The 18,352-nt window shown below is 34.6% G+C and overlaps 1 protein-coding gene across 9 annotated transcripts in view; it reads right to left on the bottom strand.

Moving 5' to 3' along the window:
* Positions 1–215: 215 nt before the first annotated feature.
* Positions 216–18,352, bottom strand: part of LOC108371389 (syntaxin-binding protein 5-like) — a 552,451-nt gene continuing 534,314 nt past the window's right edge. For 8 of the 9 annotated variants that reach the window (XM_017626982.1, XM_017626947.1, XM_017626939.1 and 5 more), the window contains one exon: positions 476–632. In XM_017626982.1, coding sequence (XP_017482471.1) covers positions 574–632 — 59 coding nt within the window. In that variant the 3' untranslated portion in view covers positions 476–573. Of the gene's footprint in view, positions 633–18,352 lie in introns of all 9 variants that reach the window. The other variant, XM_017626998.1, reaches the window with a different exon arrangement.

Below are 18,352 nucleotides of genomic sequence, written 5' to 3'. Positions count from 1 at the left end.
CTGATTGAGCGCTTAATCAAAAATATAAAATTGAAAGCCCTTCTTACTTCAACGCCTTTTGTGGATTTGTCCTATAACTAAGTGCACATAATCGATGGGAACAATTTGAACTTTTTTGTGGTATGGTCTACGGTCGGTCGTGTGTGAAAAGCAGGTCTAACGATAAAACTGTGAGCAATTAGTAAAAGGATTGAGATAACTATGAATAAAATGCAATGCGAAAAAATACTGTTACCACTTATGGTTTGTGAATGGAAAAAGACAATTTAAGATGTCCCACCTTGCGATCGTGATTTTCTAAGGATTTCAGATTGGATTGATACTTGTTGTTGAACAGGTTGCTGAGGAGATGGTTGGGCTGCAGAGGCTCCGATTTCACTGCAGCTCGGATTAGTGGCTGTTTCAGGATTTTCAGTAGGTAATGATGATGGCAATTGCTCCTGAAATGTTGATTTGGAAGCGATATTACCAATGCCATCAGGCATACAGCCGCCATCACTATTATTGAACGGTTCCACTTCACTGGCATCATTTGCACGGCGATCAGATGGACTACCTGAAACAGCAACTTTGCTACCACAACTCGATGGGCACGATGCCGACGTTCTGGCTACAGATGTTCCTCCGTTTATCTGGGTTAAGTAAATATGAAGGTAATAAAAATGGATATGACAATGGGATCGCCTTTAATTAAGATACATTTGAGTTAATGAAAAAAAATACAATTAAACATAATATATAAAATAATGTTTTTACATAAATAATTATGAAAATAATTATACATAAAAGTGAACAGTACATATAGAATGTGTTTTCGAATGCACTCGAGAGAAATTTTTTGCCCACATTTCAAGTACTTATGGCATTTATTAAAAGTAAGGAGGAGTGAAAAGAATTGCTGGGATAAATTAAAAGCTAAGAGGTCTATCCGAAATTCATTGTTAAGTAAAGTACACATATGTACATAAATAACTGTTCCTAAGCAAAAAATATGGAAAGCTATAATAAAGAAATATTAGTAAAAACTGACTGAATTGAATCTAATTTGGTCCCGACTAGTCATACTTTAAACAACGCGCTTTTAAATTAAACATTTCTTTAAAACTAAATTTTCAGCAGACAATCATTTGAAAATTTTATCAGTCAGACAATCATACAAAAAGAATGAAAAATTAAATTGAAGATGCCACAAAGCCGAAACCGGATTGTCTCCAAACCAAACGTGACAAAGGATGACGCCAATTTGTTCCAAAATAGATAATCATAAAAAGCGGGGTGAAGCACCAAAAATTAAAATAACGGAAAGTATGCTTTTAGCGACACGAAGAAACTCCCTGGTTGATTTTTGCGGCGTGTCTAAACTAATGCTAACCAAACGCTTTCCTGGGAAACGAACTATATTCGGCTTTTGACACGTACACAATCAGAGAACAACCACTTGTATTTAGTTCCATGTAAACATTAAACGAAGCAGGTTGATGTCGCATTATTGTTGAATAAAATAGGTACACTAATCATAAGCAAACTTTATTTTTATTAGGTTATTTGACGAAATGTGGGAATTTAAAAACAAAAAATATTCATATACCCTAAAGTACTGCGAAATTCATCATTTGTGTCATGTCATGTTAACTCCAACAAAGTGTTATGCCATGTCCTTCTATTTCAAACATACTGTTTTAGCATGCCAAGCTCTTGTTCTGTTGTGTTTCTGCAGCATATTTTTAATACTGTTTGATCTTGTATGAAAATACATATAGAGATTTTTAATTAGACAGTTATTTAATGAACTTTACTGTAATAAGAGCTTGCAAAATTTGCAAAATCTCTTCGCGTATATGGGCACATCTAAAAAATAGGTACACTTTCCAAAAAAAAAATTAATTTTTAAATTTGTGAGCTCACCAATGTTTTATATACCATTTTATTCGTAATCTCTTAATAAATTAATATAAGTGTAATTCATTTTCATCAAGTGCTTCAAAAGTTGGACGAGGAATAAACATTAAATAGAAAACAAAAGAATAAGCTGGGTTCAAATTACGCTGTTCAAGTTGTAAACTTTGAGCATAGTATTTGAAAGTTGAACTCACTTAATTGGGATGTTCTAAATTCAATGGCACCCCCCATTTTACCAAATTGGCTCCGGTTTTCGTGATAGCGGTAATTGAATATTTGATTAAATTTTAACTATTTTATAAATAACTCCCTCAGTTTTGAAGTTATTTTACTAAAATTTTCCACATAACGGGTTTTTAATATTACCTTAATTATTCCTTAAAATTATCGAAATGGATTTGCGCTATAACTCTAACTTCATATCTGAATAATAAATTGTATGCGTGCTATATGTTAAAGTGAACCTATACTGAATTTTTACCCACTAAATTTGATGAGTTATAACGCAAAACAACGTCTCTGAATAATCAGTTGTATGGGAGCTACATGTTATAGTGAACCGAGTTCGATGATTTTAAGAGATAGTGAAGGTAATATTAAAATACCATCGAAAAGTGGAGCCAATAGGGTAAAACTGAGGACGCCATTGAATTTAGAAGGCTCCAGTTGAGTAAGGGCAACTATCAGAACCTTCGTTGAAAAAAAGTTTATTTGATACCACGCTCGAAATATTCTGACTACTAAAGGGAGCATCATTGAAAGTAGTACATCACGGTTCTTACACACTTCTAGAAAAAATTTTTTTTGAAGCATTTTACAGGTATATGTAATGTTATAAGGACTAGCAGTTATAGAAAGATTTAGATCACTTCGACGTATTTTCAAAATGTACCTTCAATTAAGATGTTTTTGGAATAAAAACTACGCTCAAGATCGCAGAATAGTTTATCTTTAAAATTATTTTGAAAGCACACCGCTTGCTAAGGTATCAAATTATTCGTAATTGTTTGTAGAATACAATACATACTTAAAAAATTCTTAAAATTAAATTATTTCAAAACTATACGCGATAAACCGAAAATTTTTAAAATTGTGAAATGTGGAGCTACATACTTTGAGTTACTTGCCATTTCGTTATTTTTTAATTCACACTTTTCTTACCTACTACATTGGAAGTGTACACATAAGTGCTAAATGCCCATTTAATTTCAAATCAGAAATTGATGTGTTTAAAAAGTTATGACATAATTAATTGTGCCCTTCTTAAAAATTACATAAAAAGTTTACTTGTTTTCATTATTATTAACCGACTTCCAATTTTTTTTATGTATGTTACCGCATAACTTTGGACCACGTTAACCGATAATTCTTTTTGCATCGGAAAGGTAGAGTCTCAGAGGTGGTCCCATACTAATCTGGTTGAGATCCGATCAGTGGATCATGAGATATATATATATATATATATTTTTTTTGCAAAAAGAATTATTGAAATCGGGTGACGTGGTGCAAAGTTATGCGGTAACATACATAAAAAAAAAAAAAATATTCCGACGAACTGATAACCTCCTCCTTTTTTGGAAGTCGGTTAACAATAGCTTACACGAAAAGTGAAAATCTTTAAAAGATTATTTTATAGGCAAATTTTGAGTCATTCAAAACGAAAACAATACCCTTTTTTTGTTTTTTGGCACTTTTCGCAGTTATTTGTCAAAAATCGACGTCATGAATCGACGTAAACGACGAGTTACAAAGGTATTTATGTGCCCTTTACAAAAATATATAATTTGTGCAGATTGCGCTTCATAGCATCTACATTTCTAATCCGATTTTCATTATCTTTGGCTAAAAATTTACTGTAATGATATATATTAATTATCGAATTTTTAAACTAATGAAAAAAATACTCAAATAAAACTGCGTATTTGATTGAAACTCTCACTTTTTTCAACTTTGACGACAAAATGCAAATGGTCGCCTGTAGCACTAATAATTTTCATTGAAGTCGCCACAAGTTATATATTTTGGTAAGAGGCACATAAGTACCCTTCGAGCTGTAAGCTTACCTTGATTGGGAGATTTTTTCATGAGATATTGAAGAAAAGCTACGAAAAGTACCAAAAAACACTTTTTTGAAAAAATCCATCCATTGTCCGATAATTTTAAAATAACGAATAAAATGCGGGACAAATGCAGGACACTTTGAAAAAATCAGTACATTTTCAGGTTTTTTAGGTTTGAAAAACTACGCAGGACCGACCTTTGAAAAACAGTACGGTCCTGAAAAAAACAGAACGGATGGTCACCGTACTTATAGCTGAAATACAATGCCGGCGAACGGCGAACTCACCACATCGAAATTCGTGCTGTCAAAATTAGAACACCCGCAATAATGTAAAATTGAACACAGCCAAAACGAAAAGCGAAGTTCGCTCGGCGGCGATTCCTGGCGATAGATTTATTTGTATCGCCCTGCTGGGCGATGACAGCTGTACGTACCAAAGGTGGCCGTATTTCTTTTTTTGCTTTCAAAGTTTTAGAAGAAAACAACATAAACACGAATTATTTTTATACCCGAGCGCACTTGTGCACAAGGGTATATTAATTTTGTTGTTTGTAACAGCCAAAACGAATCGAGATAGATATAGACAAATGTATACATAAATGCTCAGAATGAATAGAGAAGTCGATTAAGCCATGTCTGTCTGTCCGTCCGTCTGTCCGTCTGCCGTCTGTCCGTCCGCCCGTGTACACGATAACTCGAGCAAAAATTGAGATATCTCAACGAAATTGGTATTGAAAATGAGCGAAATCAGACAGTAACCACGCCCACTTCCCATATAACGGTAATTTCCAGAAATACGAAAACTGCGATATTTTAGTAACTACTCAAGATAATTCACTCAAAATTGATATTTACAATAGTTTTCAGACGAAAAATAAGAATATTCCAAATTTTTGGAAAATGGGAGTAGCCACGCCCACTTATGGTTCCATGTGTATATCTTGGTAACCGCTACACCAATTTCTTCTAAACTTGGCACAGTTATTGGCCTTGGTACAGCATACTAAATGGCCGAAAATTTTTGAAAATCGGACAATAACCACGCCCACATCCCATATAACGGTAATTTAGAGAAATGCAAAATCTTCGATAAATCAGTAAATATTAAAGCTAATCTATTCAAAATTGATGTTTGCAACAATTCTTTACCAATAAATACGCTTATGATAAAATCTTGGAAAATGGGCGTGGCACCGCCCACTTATGATCACATATATGTATCTCAGTAACCGTTATACCAATTTGTACCAAACTCGGTATGGTGATTGTGATTGTCACATAAAAGCAAAATGTTGAAAATTATTGAAATCGGACTAAAATTGCGGCCGCTTTTCATATAACGGTAAATTTCAGAAATTCTTGAAACTGCAATATTTCGAAATTTAAGGACGCTAATTTACTCAAAATTGATACACCCGGCTTACCATCTAGCGGTAGGTTTCGGAAAGGTGAAAAAACATATACTTAACACTTGCGCCGGGTATTTAATGTTCGGCTCCGCCCGAACTTAGACTTTCTTACTTGTTGTTGTTACAGTTGTGGATTCGTTAAAACTGGCTTGAAATAAAATAATCTACTATATATTTGTGGAGGTATGTATGTATGTATGTGCCAGGTTGCAGCCTAAACGGACGGACAGAATCGAAAAAAATTTTGAGAGAGTATTGCGATGACACCTGGACCTATAATAGGGTGAAAAAAATTGGGATCCGACAAGGGGGCGTGGCACCTTCCATAGGCTTGAAATTTTTAATCAGCCATAACTTCGGAACCATAAGTCACATGAACTTGAAATTTGGTATGCAGCCATTTCTATATAAATGAGTTTGTATAAGGGGGCGTGGCACATCTCATAGGCGTGAAATTTTTTTATAAGCTATAACTTCGGAACCATATGTTATATGAAATTGAAATTCGGCATGCAGACGTGGCACATCCCATATTCGCGGAAATTTTGATCACCTATAACTTCGGAACCATAAGTCCCACGAATTTGAAATTTGGTATGCAGGTGCTTATAGGAGGGCATATATAAATTAGATTGAAAAAAGGGGCGTGCACATCCCATAGGCGTGAAACTTTTATCAGACGTAACTTCGGAACCATAAGTCACATGAACTTGGAATTTGGTATGCAACCATTTCTATGGTAGGTGCTTATAATAGGGGATATATACATGAGTGTGGAAAAGAGGGCGTGGCACATCCTATAGGCGTGGAGCATTTATCATCTATAACTTCGGAGCCATAAGTCACAAGAACTTTGGTTTACACCTATACTAATTATATAAAGAAAAGTCCCTTTTTTTTGTAACAGGTAAAGTCGCGAACGGCTGGTCTGATTTTCATGAAATTTTGTATATAAATAGCTTTAGGCAACCACCATGCTTAAGGTAGGTTTTACTTTTTTCCGGTAGGTGGACCAGGGACCGATCTTATTATGGTCCAATTTGATTAAAATTTGGTACGTAGGTAGCTTTTTTCCTGGATTAGCATATAGGATAATTTTTTTCGAAAAGTGGACCAGGGTCCGATCCATTCGAAAAAATCGCATTTATGGTCCGATTTGCTTAAAATTTGGTACTTTGGTAGCCTTTTGCCTAGATTAGCATATAGGATCATTTTTTCAGAAAAGTGGACCAGGGTCCGATCCATTCGAAAAAATCGTATTTATGGTCCGATTTGCTTAAAAATTGGTAAGTAGGTAGCTTTTTGTCTAGATTAGTATATATGATCCTTTTTTCCAATTTTCATGCAATTTCGAATATAAATAGCTTTTAGCAACCATCATATCAAGGGCCAAATTCTTCACTAGGCAAGTTTTTTTTGCGACAATCAGAAACAACGTATACAGCCAAAATATAATAATAATATATAATATATCTATCTTAATATATAAAAATCCCGTGTCACTGTGTTCGTTTACGCAAATCTCCGAAACCGCTCAACCGACTTTAATAATACTAGTGTTCGCCCAGCGGTTGAAATTCAACCGCAGAATTAAGAATAGTTTATGTGAGTTGAGTTTAGCTGAAATAACATTAGTTGGAATAACCTATTCCATTGGAGGGGAGTTTAGATAACATAACATATGTAAAAAAAAACACCACAATATAACATCGCACATTATTCAGTAGTATTTCCTTTTTATCCCTATCACTTTCTTCCTCTCTATCTTTGTATCTATCGCTTTTAATGTTTATGTGTATGTTTATGTTCATGAGTAGAAACATCTCATGTTCATGTTTATGTGCATGTTCATGTTCATGTGCATGTCCATGTTCATGTTCATGTTCATGTTCATAATCATGTTCATGTTTTTGTTCACGTTCATGTTCATGTTCATGTTCATGTTCGTGTTCGTGTTCATGTTCATAATCATGTTCACGTTCATGTTCATGTTTATGTTCATGTTCATGTTCATGTTCATGTTCATAATCATGTTCATGTTCATGTTCATTTTCATGTTCATTTTCATGTTCAAGTTCATGTTCATGTTCATGTTCATTTTCATGTTCAAGTTCATGTTCATGTTCATATTGATCGTCATCTTTATGTTCATCTTCATCTTCATCTTCATCTTCATCTTCTTCCTCGTCTTGGTCTTCATCTTTTTCTTCATCTTTATCTTTTCCTTTATCCTGATCTGAATATGTCCATTCTTTTCTTCATTTACATATCCACCCCCACCATTGGTATTAGGTTAGGTATTTAAATTTTCCTTCCTCTTTGTCTTTATATTTAGGTTTCTTTACTTTTATTTTAATTTCTGTATTTATCCCTTTCTTCTTCTCCATACTCAACTTTACCTTCTTCCTTGCTTGAGTCTAATCTATTCATGTACATACATACCTACATCTTATTCCTAAACTGCTGTTTAGCACGTTTCTTTAAGTCAGTATCAATATTAAAGCATACATTTAGGAGGCATTTCCGCCCCAACCATGTACATGTACGGCATTAGTATTGGTGCCACTTTTGAATTGATTTTTTCGCTCTATTTTAAACTAATTTGAAATCTTAAAAATTGCCTGCACATCAGCATCAAAATACCTTTCTTATGATGTATAATTGTCTATACCTTGGAAGTATAGTTTAGCCGTAAAAGGGGTGTAAAGGAAACATGATTGCCTATTTATATATAAGATATATATTTATTATATTTTGTGGCTGTGTATTGTTGGTTCCAACTTAAAAGATAAGATACTTGTCAACAAGAGAAAAAAATGTGTTTCCATCGAAATTTTTTCTATGCTTCTCGCATCGGGCTTATCTTAATATATAAAAATTCCGTGTCACTGTGTCTAATCTCCGACACGCCTAACTGATTTCACTGAAATTTTGTGGGTGTGTATTGTTGGATCCAATAGGATAGTTTTGAACCCGAGAAAAAATATATTTTTTTTTCATCTAAATATTTCTATGCTCCTCGCAACGTGCTTATCTTCTATACTAATATATATTTTGAAAGCCGTTTTTTTCTGTTCGCAAAGCTCGAGATCGGCTGAAATCGGTTGAAATTTTGGTTGTAGGTTCTGGATAGGCTTCTCCTTGTCTTAGGCAAAAAAAAGTTTAAAGACTTCCTAAAAATCCTATAGAATCTGACATACATGCCAACATAACAGCGCTGCCCACCTGCAAATCACAAATGAGAGCGCCCTCTGCTGTTAATTCGTAAGGAATACAGCGCAAAGCAAGGGTTATGTGTACTTATACATACGTGGTTATGTTAATGTTAAAGTTGTTTCTTATGTTAAAAAAATAAATATGTATGTACACTTTAAGGTAAAGGTGAAGAGGAATATGCAAAAATAAAGATAAATATGAAGAAAAGGATGAGGATGAAGATCGATATTGTTATCGATATAAAACTCGATATTTTTATCGATATAATAATCGATATTGCTATCGATAAAATAATCGATATTGTTATCGATACTGTTATTGATTAAATAACCGCTATTGTAATCGATATAAAAATCAATATAATAATCGATATTGTTATCGATACAATAATGGATATTGTTATCGGTATAATAATCGATTAAATAATTGATTTTGTTATCGATTTAGTCATTTATATTGTTAACGATATGTACAATAATCGATACTGATGATTGTTATATTTATCGATGAATTAATCGATTTAACAATCGTTGTATTTTTCTATATGTTTATAAATATTGTTATCGGTATTTTTATCGACACAGTTATCAACAGGGTTATCGATATACTAATCGGAACATGGAATGTGATGACATTACATGACATCACATCACATTTTATCACAAGATATGAAAAGACATCACATGATATTACATCACATAATATGATATCCCATCACACGATATCACGTGACATGACATTATATGATATGACATCACATTATATGGCATGACATCACATGACTTGACATCACATGATATGACATCGTATGACATGACATGGCATTACACGACGTGGCATCACATGATATGACATCATATGGTATGACATCATATGACATGACATCAGAGGATATGACAACACATGACACGACATCCTATCACATCACATAAAATCACGTCACATCTTATCACGTCATCGCACCTCATCTCATCTACGTGAATAGATGTGAAAGATAAAAACAATGATGAAGACCAAGGTAAAGTTACCGATTTCAAAACCAAAAACACCGTTGGAAAGGTAATTTTCTGTAGATGAGGAGAGTTTTTATAGTTTCGAAATTGGTTGAAAATCGTCGTTTAAAAATTTCCATATTTGTGTATAGTTGTTTTTGCAACCTGTTCAATTTAAGCTGTTTCGCATTTTGTTTTACTTCGCATTTGAAATTAAACTTTAAAATAAAGATAAATATGAAGATGAAGAAACAAGTGGTAACGATGAAGACACAAAAAGAAAGCAAAAGTAAAGATAAAGACGAAAATGGAGATAGAGGCGAAAATGGAGACAATGAGACATACATAAGAATTAGGGTAACTGATGTGAAACTTTCCGATAGGAATCGAGATAAAATCAGCCATAAAAGTTACCGAAATTTATTGAATCATCGAAGTTTATAAATATCTAAATTTATCCATGCTTATTAAGTTATCGCAACGTATCGAATTATTCAAATTGATCAATGTTTATTGAGTTCTAGTAATTTATAGACACAGAAACTTATTTGTCGAAATTAACGGTTAGTTATCGAGCTATAAAAACGTGTGGGATTACGAAATTTGTCAAGTTAAAGAAATGTATCAAGTTATCGATATTTATTGAATTATTATTATTTATAGACTTAACGAAATTTATCGAGGTGTCGTAATGCATGGAGGTCTTTCAACTTACAGAGTTATCGATAATTATTGATCTACTGAAATTGGTTGGTTCAACGAAGCGAAGTTTATGGAATTTTCAAAATATATCGATTTATCGAAATTTCAAGGATATATAAGCTTATCGATTTATCACTGCTTATCGAATTTAATCGTCTTAACAGAGTGTAACGAGTTATCAAAATGTTTAGATAGTTTTCGAAAAATGTGGAGATGTCAAAAGTAAAAATTTATAAAGGTACCCAAAGTTTTTACATTTTTGAGTTATCGAAATTTATCGAGCCATCAAATTTCACAGTTATCGAAATTGGTCGAGTTAACGAATTTTGTTGAGTTATCGAATTTTAGTGTTCNTCCAAGTCCTGCCGAAGTCCTCCAAGGACCTTCTCAGATAAAAAAAAAAATGTTGTTACGTTTTAGCAGAAGATTTTCCGGTTAGTTAATTTGTACCGTATAAGTTTTGCTACGTGTTAAGTTAGAAAACCTCTCCAAGGCTTCTAAAACTAGAAAAACTGTCGAATTTCGACAGTAACTGGCACTCAAGTATGTATATAATTCTTCTGTAGGTATATTTGTGAGTGAAATCCTGCCTGCCTCCATGCCTGGAGGGATTTTAACAAAGTTTTGTGTGTGTGTTTGAGTGGGTCTCTGGATACTTTAGCTTCCCAATTTAATCCGCCAGTTGGCGCCGGAGTTGAGTTATTACTAAAAATCTTTTTTATGATCCGATTTAGCGAATATTTAGAACATGTATTGGAAACGGTAAGGCAGTCCAATTGCAAAAAGGAGCTGTCAGGTGATGCTGAGGTCGAGTTATTACTAAAAATCGACAAGTGAGAAAAGGTGCCGTGAATGCCAGACTAAATCGACCTGTTGCACCATTGAGTATATCGAACTCTCGTGTGTTACGATTGGCCCAATGGATGTGATTTGCCAAAATATTATACGTTAAAGCTTCATTCGGAGACACCAGGGTTGAGTTGTGTAGTGATAAATCTCAAATCACCACCTGTCGAAATACCTTAAAAGCCATGATTCAATAATAAAAGGTTTACTCAAAAAACAGTTTTCTCGCTATCTCCCCTGCAGTACGGGGGAGTGACTACAGGACTGCTGAATTGGTAGCTACCTGATAAACACCGTCAATTACCGACCGACTACTTGCAGTGTATTTCATCGATTACTTTTACAAGGCAATGTCCTAGGCGGTAGTCACCATCGGCTCTCTCTGCACTACCGGGAGTTACTAAAGTAGTCACTGGCGTGATTTATGGGCGCCCTCTGTCGTAGTTTTTCGCTATTCTGCTTACGACTGGTTCGACTCTGCACTACCATGTGCACTACCACGGGTTAATAGAGTAGCAGGAGTCGGTGCAGGTGCGGTTCAAAAGTAGCGATTGACTCCAGCAGTACTGGAGGGTCTTGACAAAATCGGCTCTCTTAGCAAGGCAGTGTGTGTGGGTTCGTGTGTGTGTGCAAAGCTTTTGTAAGGGAGCTAAAGGAGTGTCAAAACTCTAATGCCACTAATGAGCAAACCTTTAATTATTGAATCATGCTTAAAAGCCAGTTTCATGAATGCAATTTAATAAAAATTTATTTTTTTTAATTGAATTCAATATAGAACCTGACAGAAAAAAACATTTTTCACTCACATTGCTTTTGTGAAACTGGCTTTTAAGGTATTTCATCTCAGTCTATGTATATATCTGTGTTCGTATGGAAAAGTAGCTTATGTCGAAAGGCCGGCTTTAGTATAATGCGGCATTCCCTTTATTTTTTAAACGACAAGGAATTTTTTGATGAGATTTAAAAAGAATATTGGCTTGCTAGTATCGGAACTATTTCTTGCACGTTTATTTGCTAAAAGTTGTTCAACGGCTTAGCGCCCGTAAGTCATTCGCAATCGTATGCTGCGAATGCCGATTTATACTAAAGCCAGCCTTTCGACATAAGCTACTTTTCCATACGAACACAGATATATTGATTTCTGCTGAACTATGATATGCATCGATTTTGAAATTGCCGCCAACTATAGAATAAATAAAGTTTCTAGGGCACATTCACTATAGATCCGGATCATTGTTGCCACCAGGGAACTTCCCGTGGACATAACACTTTCGTTCGGTTATTTAAGGCGGCAAACGACCACCAAACCATAGTCTTAGCCGATGAATGTGCCAGTATAAATCGTAAATGTGGATTGTTGGAGAAAATGTTGGACCAAAATGTTTAAATTAGAAATGGTAGGTGCTTATAGTTGGCTATATATAAGTTTATAAAAGGGGGCGTGGCACTTCCCATAGGCGAGGAAATTTTTATCAGCTAAAACTTCGGACATGCGGACATATGTATCTATGGTAGGTACTTATAGGCGGGTATATGTAAATGAGATTGTAAAACGGGGCGTGGAAATTTTTAACAGTTTTACCTTCGGAACTATTAGTCACATGGACTTGAAATTTGGTATGCAGACATGCCTATGGTGGTATGCTTATAGGGTATATATAAATTAGTTTGTAAAAGGGGCGTGGAACATCCCATATTCGGGGAAATTTTTATCAGATAAAAGTTCGGAGCCATATGTCACATGAACTTGAAATTTGGTATGCACACATATATAGGCGCTTATAGTAAGGTATGTATAAATAAATGAGTTTATAAAAGGGGGCGTGGCACATCGCATAGGCAGTGAATTTTTTTGTCAGCTAAAATTTCGAAACCATAAGTCACATGAACTTGAAATTTGGTATACGGACATATCTAATGTAGGTGCTTATAATAAGGTTTTATAAATGAGTTTCTAAAGGGGGAGTGGCACATCCCATAGGGTGGAAATGTTTCTCAGCTGTAACTTCAGAGCCATAAGTCACTTCAAATTTTGTATGCAGACGTGGGTGCTTATAGTAGGCTATATATAGATGCGTTTGTAAAAGGGGGCGTGGCACATACCACAGGCATGAATTTTTTACCAGCTATAACTCCGGAACCATAAGTCACATGAGATTGAATTTGGCATGCAGATATATCTAAGGTGGGTGCTTATAGTAGGGTATAAAAAAATGAGTTTGTACAAGAAGGCGTGGAACATCCCGTTGGCGTGAAGTTTTTAAACAGATATAACTTCGGAACCACAAGGTACAGGAACTTGAAATTTGCTGTGAAGGTCTATGATAAATGCTTATAGTAAGGCATATATAATTTTTTATTTTCTTTTGAAAGGGACGTGGCACATTCCACAGGTGTGAAATTTTGTTCAGCTACAACTTCGGAATCATAATTCACAAGAATATGAACTTTGGTATGAATACATATCCATAGTAATGTTTGTATACATGAATTTGTAAACGGGACCGTGGAGTATGGGCGAGGAATTTTTAAACAGCCATAAATTGGGAACCATAAGTAAAATGAACTTGAAATTTGGTATGCAGACATATATGTATATGGGAGGTGTTTAGTGTAAAGTATATATAAATGAGTTTGTAAACGGGGATAAATAGGTGTTCATTTATTAGATCACTCGGATATTTAAAAAAGTGTTTTTTTTTTTTTGAAACCTTACAGTCCTTAGACCATTTCGAAATAGAAAGATTAAATCGTTTTTTTGATCCCGTGATGCTGTTAAACGAAAAGTGTTCATTCATAATGAATAAAACTCCTTTCGAAATAAGCATTCTACCGGAAAAGTGCAGCTACACTAATACAGCTAAGCGAATAGGCAGCTAAACGGAATGTACCGTAGTAGACTAATTTTAATTTGAAAATTCTATCGTTACCTTAATCCACCTAATATTAATAATGAAACAAGATTTGTAGTACAGAAAATGATTACAAATATATAGTTGTTGAAGCACGATAAAGCTAAAAGTATGGTTCATAAGGATGCCTTAATTTAAACAGAAAGAAAATAGTTTAGACTCCTTTAATTTATGCTGAACTGAATATTTGTACAACTGTTTTACATTTTGATTTGTTTAACCCGAACGACGTCGCGTGCTCTGCTAGTTTATAACAATTTCTCTTTGTTTTATATTTCAATTTGTTATCATATGTCATTGTCAAACATGTATGAGCGACATACTATGAACTGGCATGTTTTATGGTTCAACATTTGCAGGCCTTTAATATATACCCAGCCAGCAAAATCATCGTAAACGAGCTCGTACCTGGATATTTTCTCGAAGAAAAACCGGATAAAAATTCGTTTATGATGCCGTTTACGATTCGTTTTCGAGTACTTTTCGCTTGAAATTGTGGAGCGCTTACGAACAGTCCTAAATGGATCAAAAAGCATTCTTATCCGAATATTATGTATATATTATAGAACATTCTGGTTCAAGCAAAAATTTCAAACAAAATGAAAACTTTTTCTTGTGCTGAAAAATTGCTACATTTTGTTTTATCGTTTACGAGCCTTTCTCTTACTTTTTGCGGATCCAGAATCCCTCGTAAAATATAATGTTCGGAAAATGTACGTTTTATTGCTGGCTGGGTACACCCCTAGATATAGCTATGCATATGGTACAAAGTCGCATTGTGCTTTTTCTTCATATTAGATTTTAAATTGTTCTTAAATGTCGATTTCTACCTAATTTTAAAATAAAAATATATTTTTATTTCATTTCATTGAAATTAACGAAATTTTCTACTAATATATATTCACAGTACACGAAGCACGTTAGCTTTTTTTTGCTTAGAAATCCACATTTAAATTCAGATACCCTAAATAACTATTATGATTTTTTTGGAGGTGGAAAAAGTTGTTCGTAGGACAAAAAAATCTGTATGTTACTTTATAAGAGTTATTCCCAAAGCTGAATTTTTTTCGTTGGTCATAACTTTTATTTTCGACATTTTTGTTTTTATTTTACCTGGTTAGAGTTATTATCAATACAAACTTTTTTTTCGTTGCTCATAACGTTTATTTTCGACGTTTTTGTTTTTACGTTGCCTGGTAAGAGTTATTCTCAATGCAAATTATTTTTCATTGGTTATAACTTTAATTTTTGACTTTTTTGTTTTCACGTGGCCTGGTAAGAGTTATTCTCAATGATATTTTTTTTTCGTTGCTCGTAACTTTTATTTTAAAGTGTTTTGGTTATGCGTTGTAGTAATGAAATATATATGAGGCATTCTTTTCGTATCGAACATCAAATTTGGTGAGACACATTTGTTTCGCTTAAAATTTTGTATGGCTTCTGTACGTGAAATAAGCTAACACGTATTCGAGGAATTTTTTTCTTCGCACATATAATCTGTCAAAGTTAGGATTTTTTCGTAAATATCGAGGGTTCTACTCATCGTAGAAATGGTCATGATTGTCCTAAACATATCTTATCTATGTATAAACAGTTTAAATTTTTGAAGTTGATTTACATAGAAGACCAGTAAATTAGGGATTTAAAGTCATACCAACGAAGTATCTGATTAATTCTCTATAAAAACTATGTTTCAAAAAAATTAGCGTTTTTCAAGATTTTTCTTTAAGGCGACAACCCCCTAGAAATGGGCGTGGCAATTTTAGGACTAGGATTAAAAGAACGCAAGGTTGGCGAAAATCCTCCTAGATATATCCTCCAAGTTGGTGCCGACTGGGCAATGGGCATCGTTATTGGTGCTAGCAAGCGGGGCATAGCTAAGGCCGAGGTATAAACTCCCCTGCCTCGTATAGGTCTAGTGGTAGGCCGTACGTAGCTCCAAAGCGGACCCGAATGAAGGCGATACTAGCACCCGGAAGTTCTGCACGGTCAGTACCCCTTGAGGGTACGAAGTCGGCTAAACGCAAAGGCGTCCCAGGTCCCAGTGGTTCGGGGATCAAAAAAGTAGTCCGAACAGCAGTCAGGGCGAAGCGAAATAGAAGAGCTGCTTCGAGACTGCTGAGGAAGTTCGGCAATGACCCGGTTCCGGAGAACATGAAGGAAGTGGTTGAGAGATCGTTCTCTCCGAAAGTCGTTAGCGGCCTCAGGAGAGAAATGCCGCCAACAAACCTGCACCCACTACTCTCGTTCTAGGGAGCTGGGCACCAAAAGACAGCGGTCAGCAGACAATATAGATGCTGCTCCTAAGAGGTACAAAGGCGCCTTGAAATTGTGCATAAGGAAACTGTGCATACGAAATAATGCATATGAAAAAACCGAAATATTGCATATATGCACAGTTTCGTTTGAAAACCGCAATAATGCATAACACACCGAAATTATGCATATGCGCACTTTCGTTTGAAAACCGAAATAACGCATATGAGAAAAACGAAGTAATGCATACATGCACAGTTTCAGTTCAAAACCGAAATAATGCATATGACAAAAACCGAAATACTGCATACGTGAAAACGAACTTCTTTTAGCGTAGGCGGTCTTCGGCCGCGGTTAGGAATTATAACCAGTACTAAGTAGAATAAAAAATGTACTGAGCTATAACTTTACATTACATAAAAAAATTGCTCATTTAATAAAGATTTCAGAAAGGTGCCACACTTACTGTTTTGAATAGAAAAGTCCAAAGTGAAAAGATAAGTCCATAATCAGATTAATATTTACTAAAGTGTTAGGAATGTTTTTTTTTGTAATAAAGAGTTGTGTTCCGGAGTTTTGTGATATGAAAAATTCATTTCTGATATCTATTTTTTATTTAAAGAACCGCAAGATGGCGCTTCAAAGCAAATCTACTATATATTTGTGGAAGTATGTATGTATGTATGTGCCAGGTTGCAGCCTAAACGGATGGACAGAATCGAATAAAATTTTGCCAAAATATTGCCATGACTCCTGGATCTATAATAGGGTAAAAAAAATTGCAACTCGCCAAGGGGGACGGGAAGGGGATGGGGGATACCTCCCATAGTGAAAAATTTTAGTCAGCTCTAACTTCGGAGTTATAGTCACATGAACTCGAAATTTGAAATGCACAATTACCTATGGTAGGTGCTTATGGAAAGATATATGCATATAAATGAGTTTGTAAAAAGGGGCGTGGCACATCTCATAGGTGTGGAATCTTTTATCAGCTATAACAGCAGGCAGTATTAGTGATCTCATTGTATTGCATTTTGAAGATTTGTTATAATTGATCAAGGTGAAATTCAAATAAATTATAGATGATATGAAGTTCACCGGGTCATCTTCTATTCTTTAATATATACTACTTAAGTTAATATCCGGATTAATATTTACTAAGTCGTCGCATGTGTGTATTCTTTCATATACATATATATGGGTCGTTCTTACCGTTATATATGGATGAAAAATCCACTCGCTTATTCCTTACCGAAAATTGTAATTAAAAATTTAACAAGTTTTAACCGCTGATACAGTACAGGTAGCAGTTTAAAATGGGTAACTGGTTAAATTAATAAGCCTGCCCGGATAAAACAAAATCCTAAGCTTAATAAACATTTAGTGCTATAAAAGTTTTATAAAGCTCTACTTGTAATTAGGAAAAATGCCGAAAAAATTATAAAATTGATTGATTGATTGATAAAAATAGAGAGGGAGTTATGGCTATGACAATAGAAAGTAGAAACAAGTAAGAAAGTCTAAGTTCGGGCGGAGCCGAACATTAAATACCCGGCGCAAATATTAAATATATGTTTTTTCACCTTTCCGAAACCTACCGCAGATGGTAAGCCGGGGTGTATCAATTTTGCGTAATTTTAGTCCGATTTCAATTATTTTCAACGCTTTGCTTTTATGTGGCAAGCACAATAACCACACCGAGTTTGGTACAAATTGGTAGAACGGTTACCGAGATACATATGCATATGTGATCATAAGTGAGCGGTGCCACGCCCATTTTCAAAAATTTTATCATAAACGTATTTCTTGGTAAAGAATTGTTGCAAGCATAAATTTTGAATAAATTAGCTTTAATATTTACTGATTTATCGAAGATTTTGTATTTCTCTAAATTACCATTATATGGGATGTGGGCGTGGTTATAGTCCAATTTTAAAAATTTTGCGATTTTGTATGCTGTACCAAGGCCAACAACTGTGCCAAGTTTGGAAGAAATTGGTGCAGCGGTTCCTAAGATATACACATGTAACCATAAGTGGGCGTGGCTACGCTCATTTT

The sequence above is a fragment of the Rhagoletis zephyria genome, unplaced genomic scaffold, assembly GCF_001687245.7.
Source record: "Rhagoletis zephyria isolate East Lansing unplaced genomic scaffold, Rhagoletis_zephyria_1.1 Rzeph_scaffold_00068, whole genome shotgun sequence".
NCBI lineage: Eukaryota > Metazoa > Arthropoda > Insecta > Diptera > Tephritidae > Rhagoletis > Rhagoletis zephyria.
Note: the sequence above shows the minus strand (reverse complement) of the source record. Positions and strands in the feature narration are given on the sequence as shown.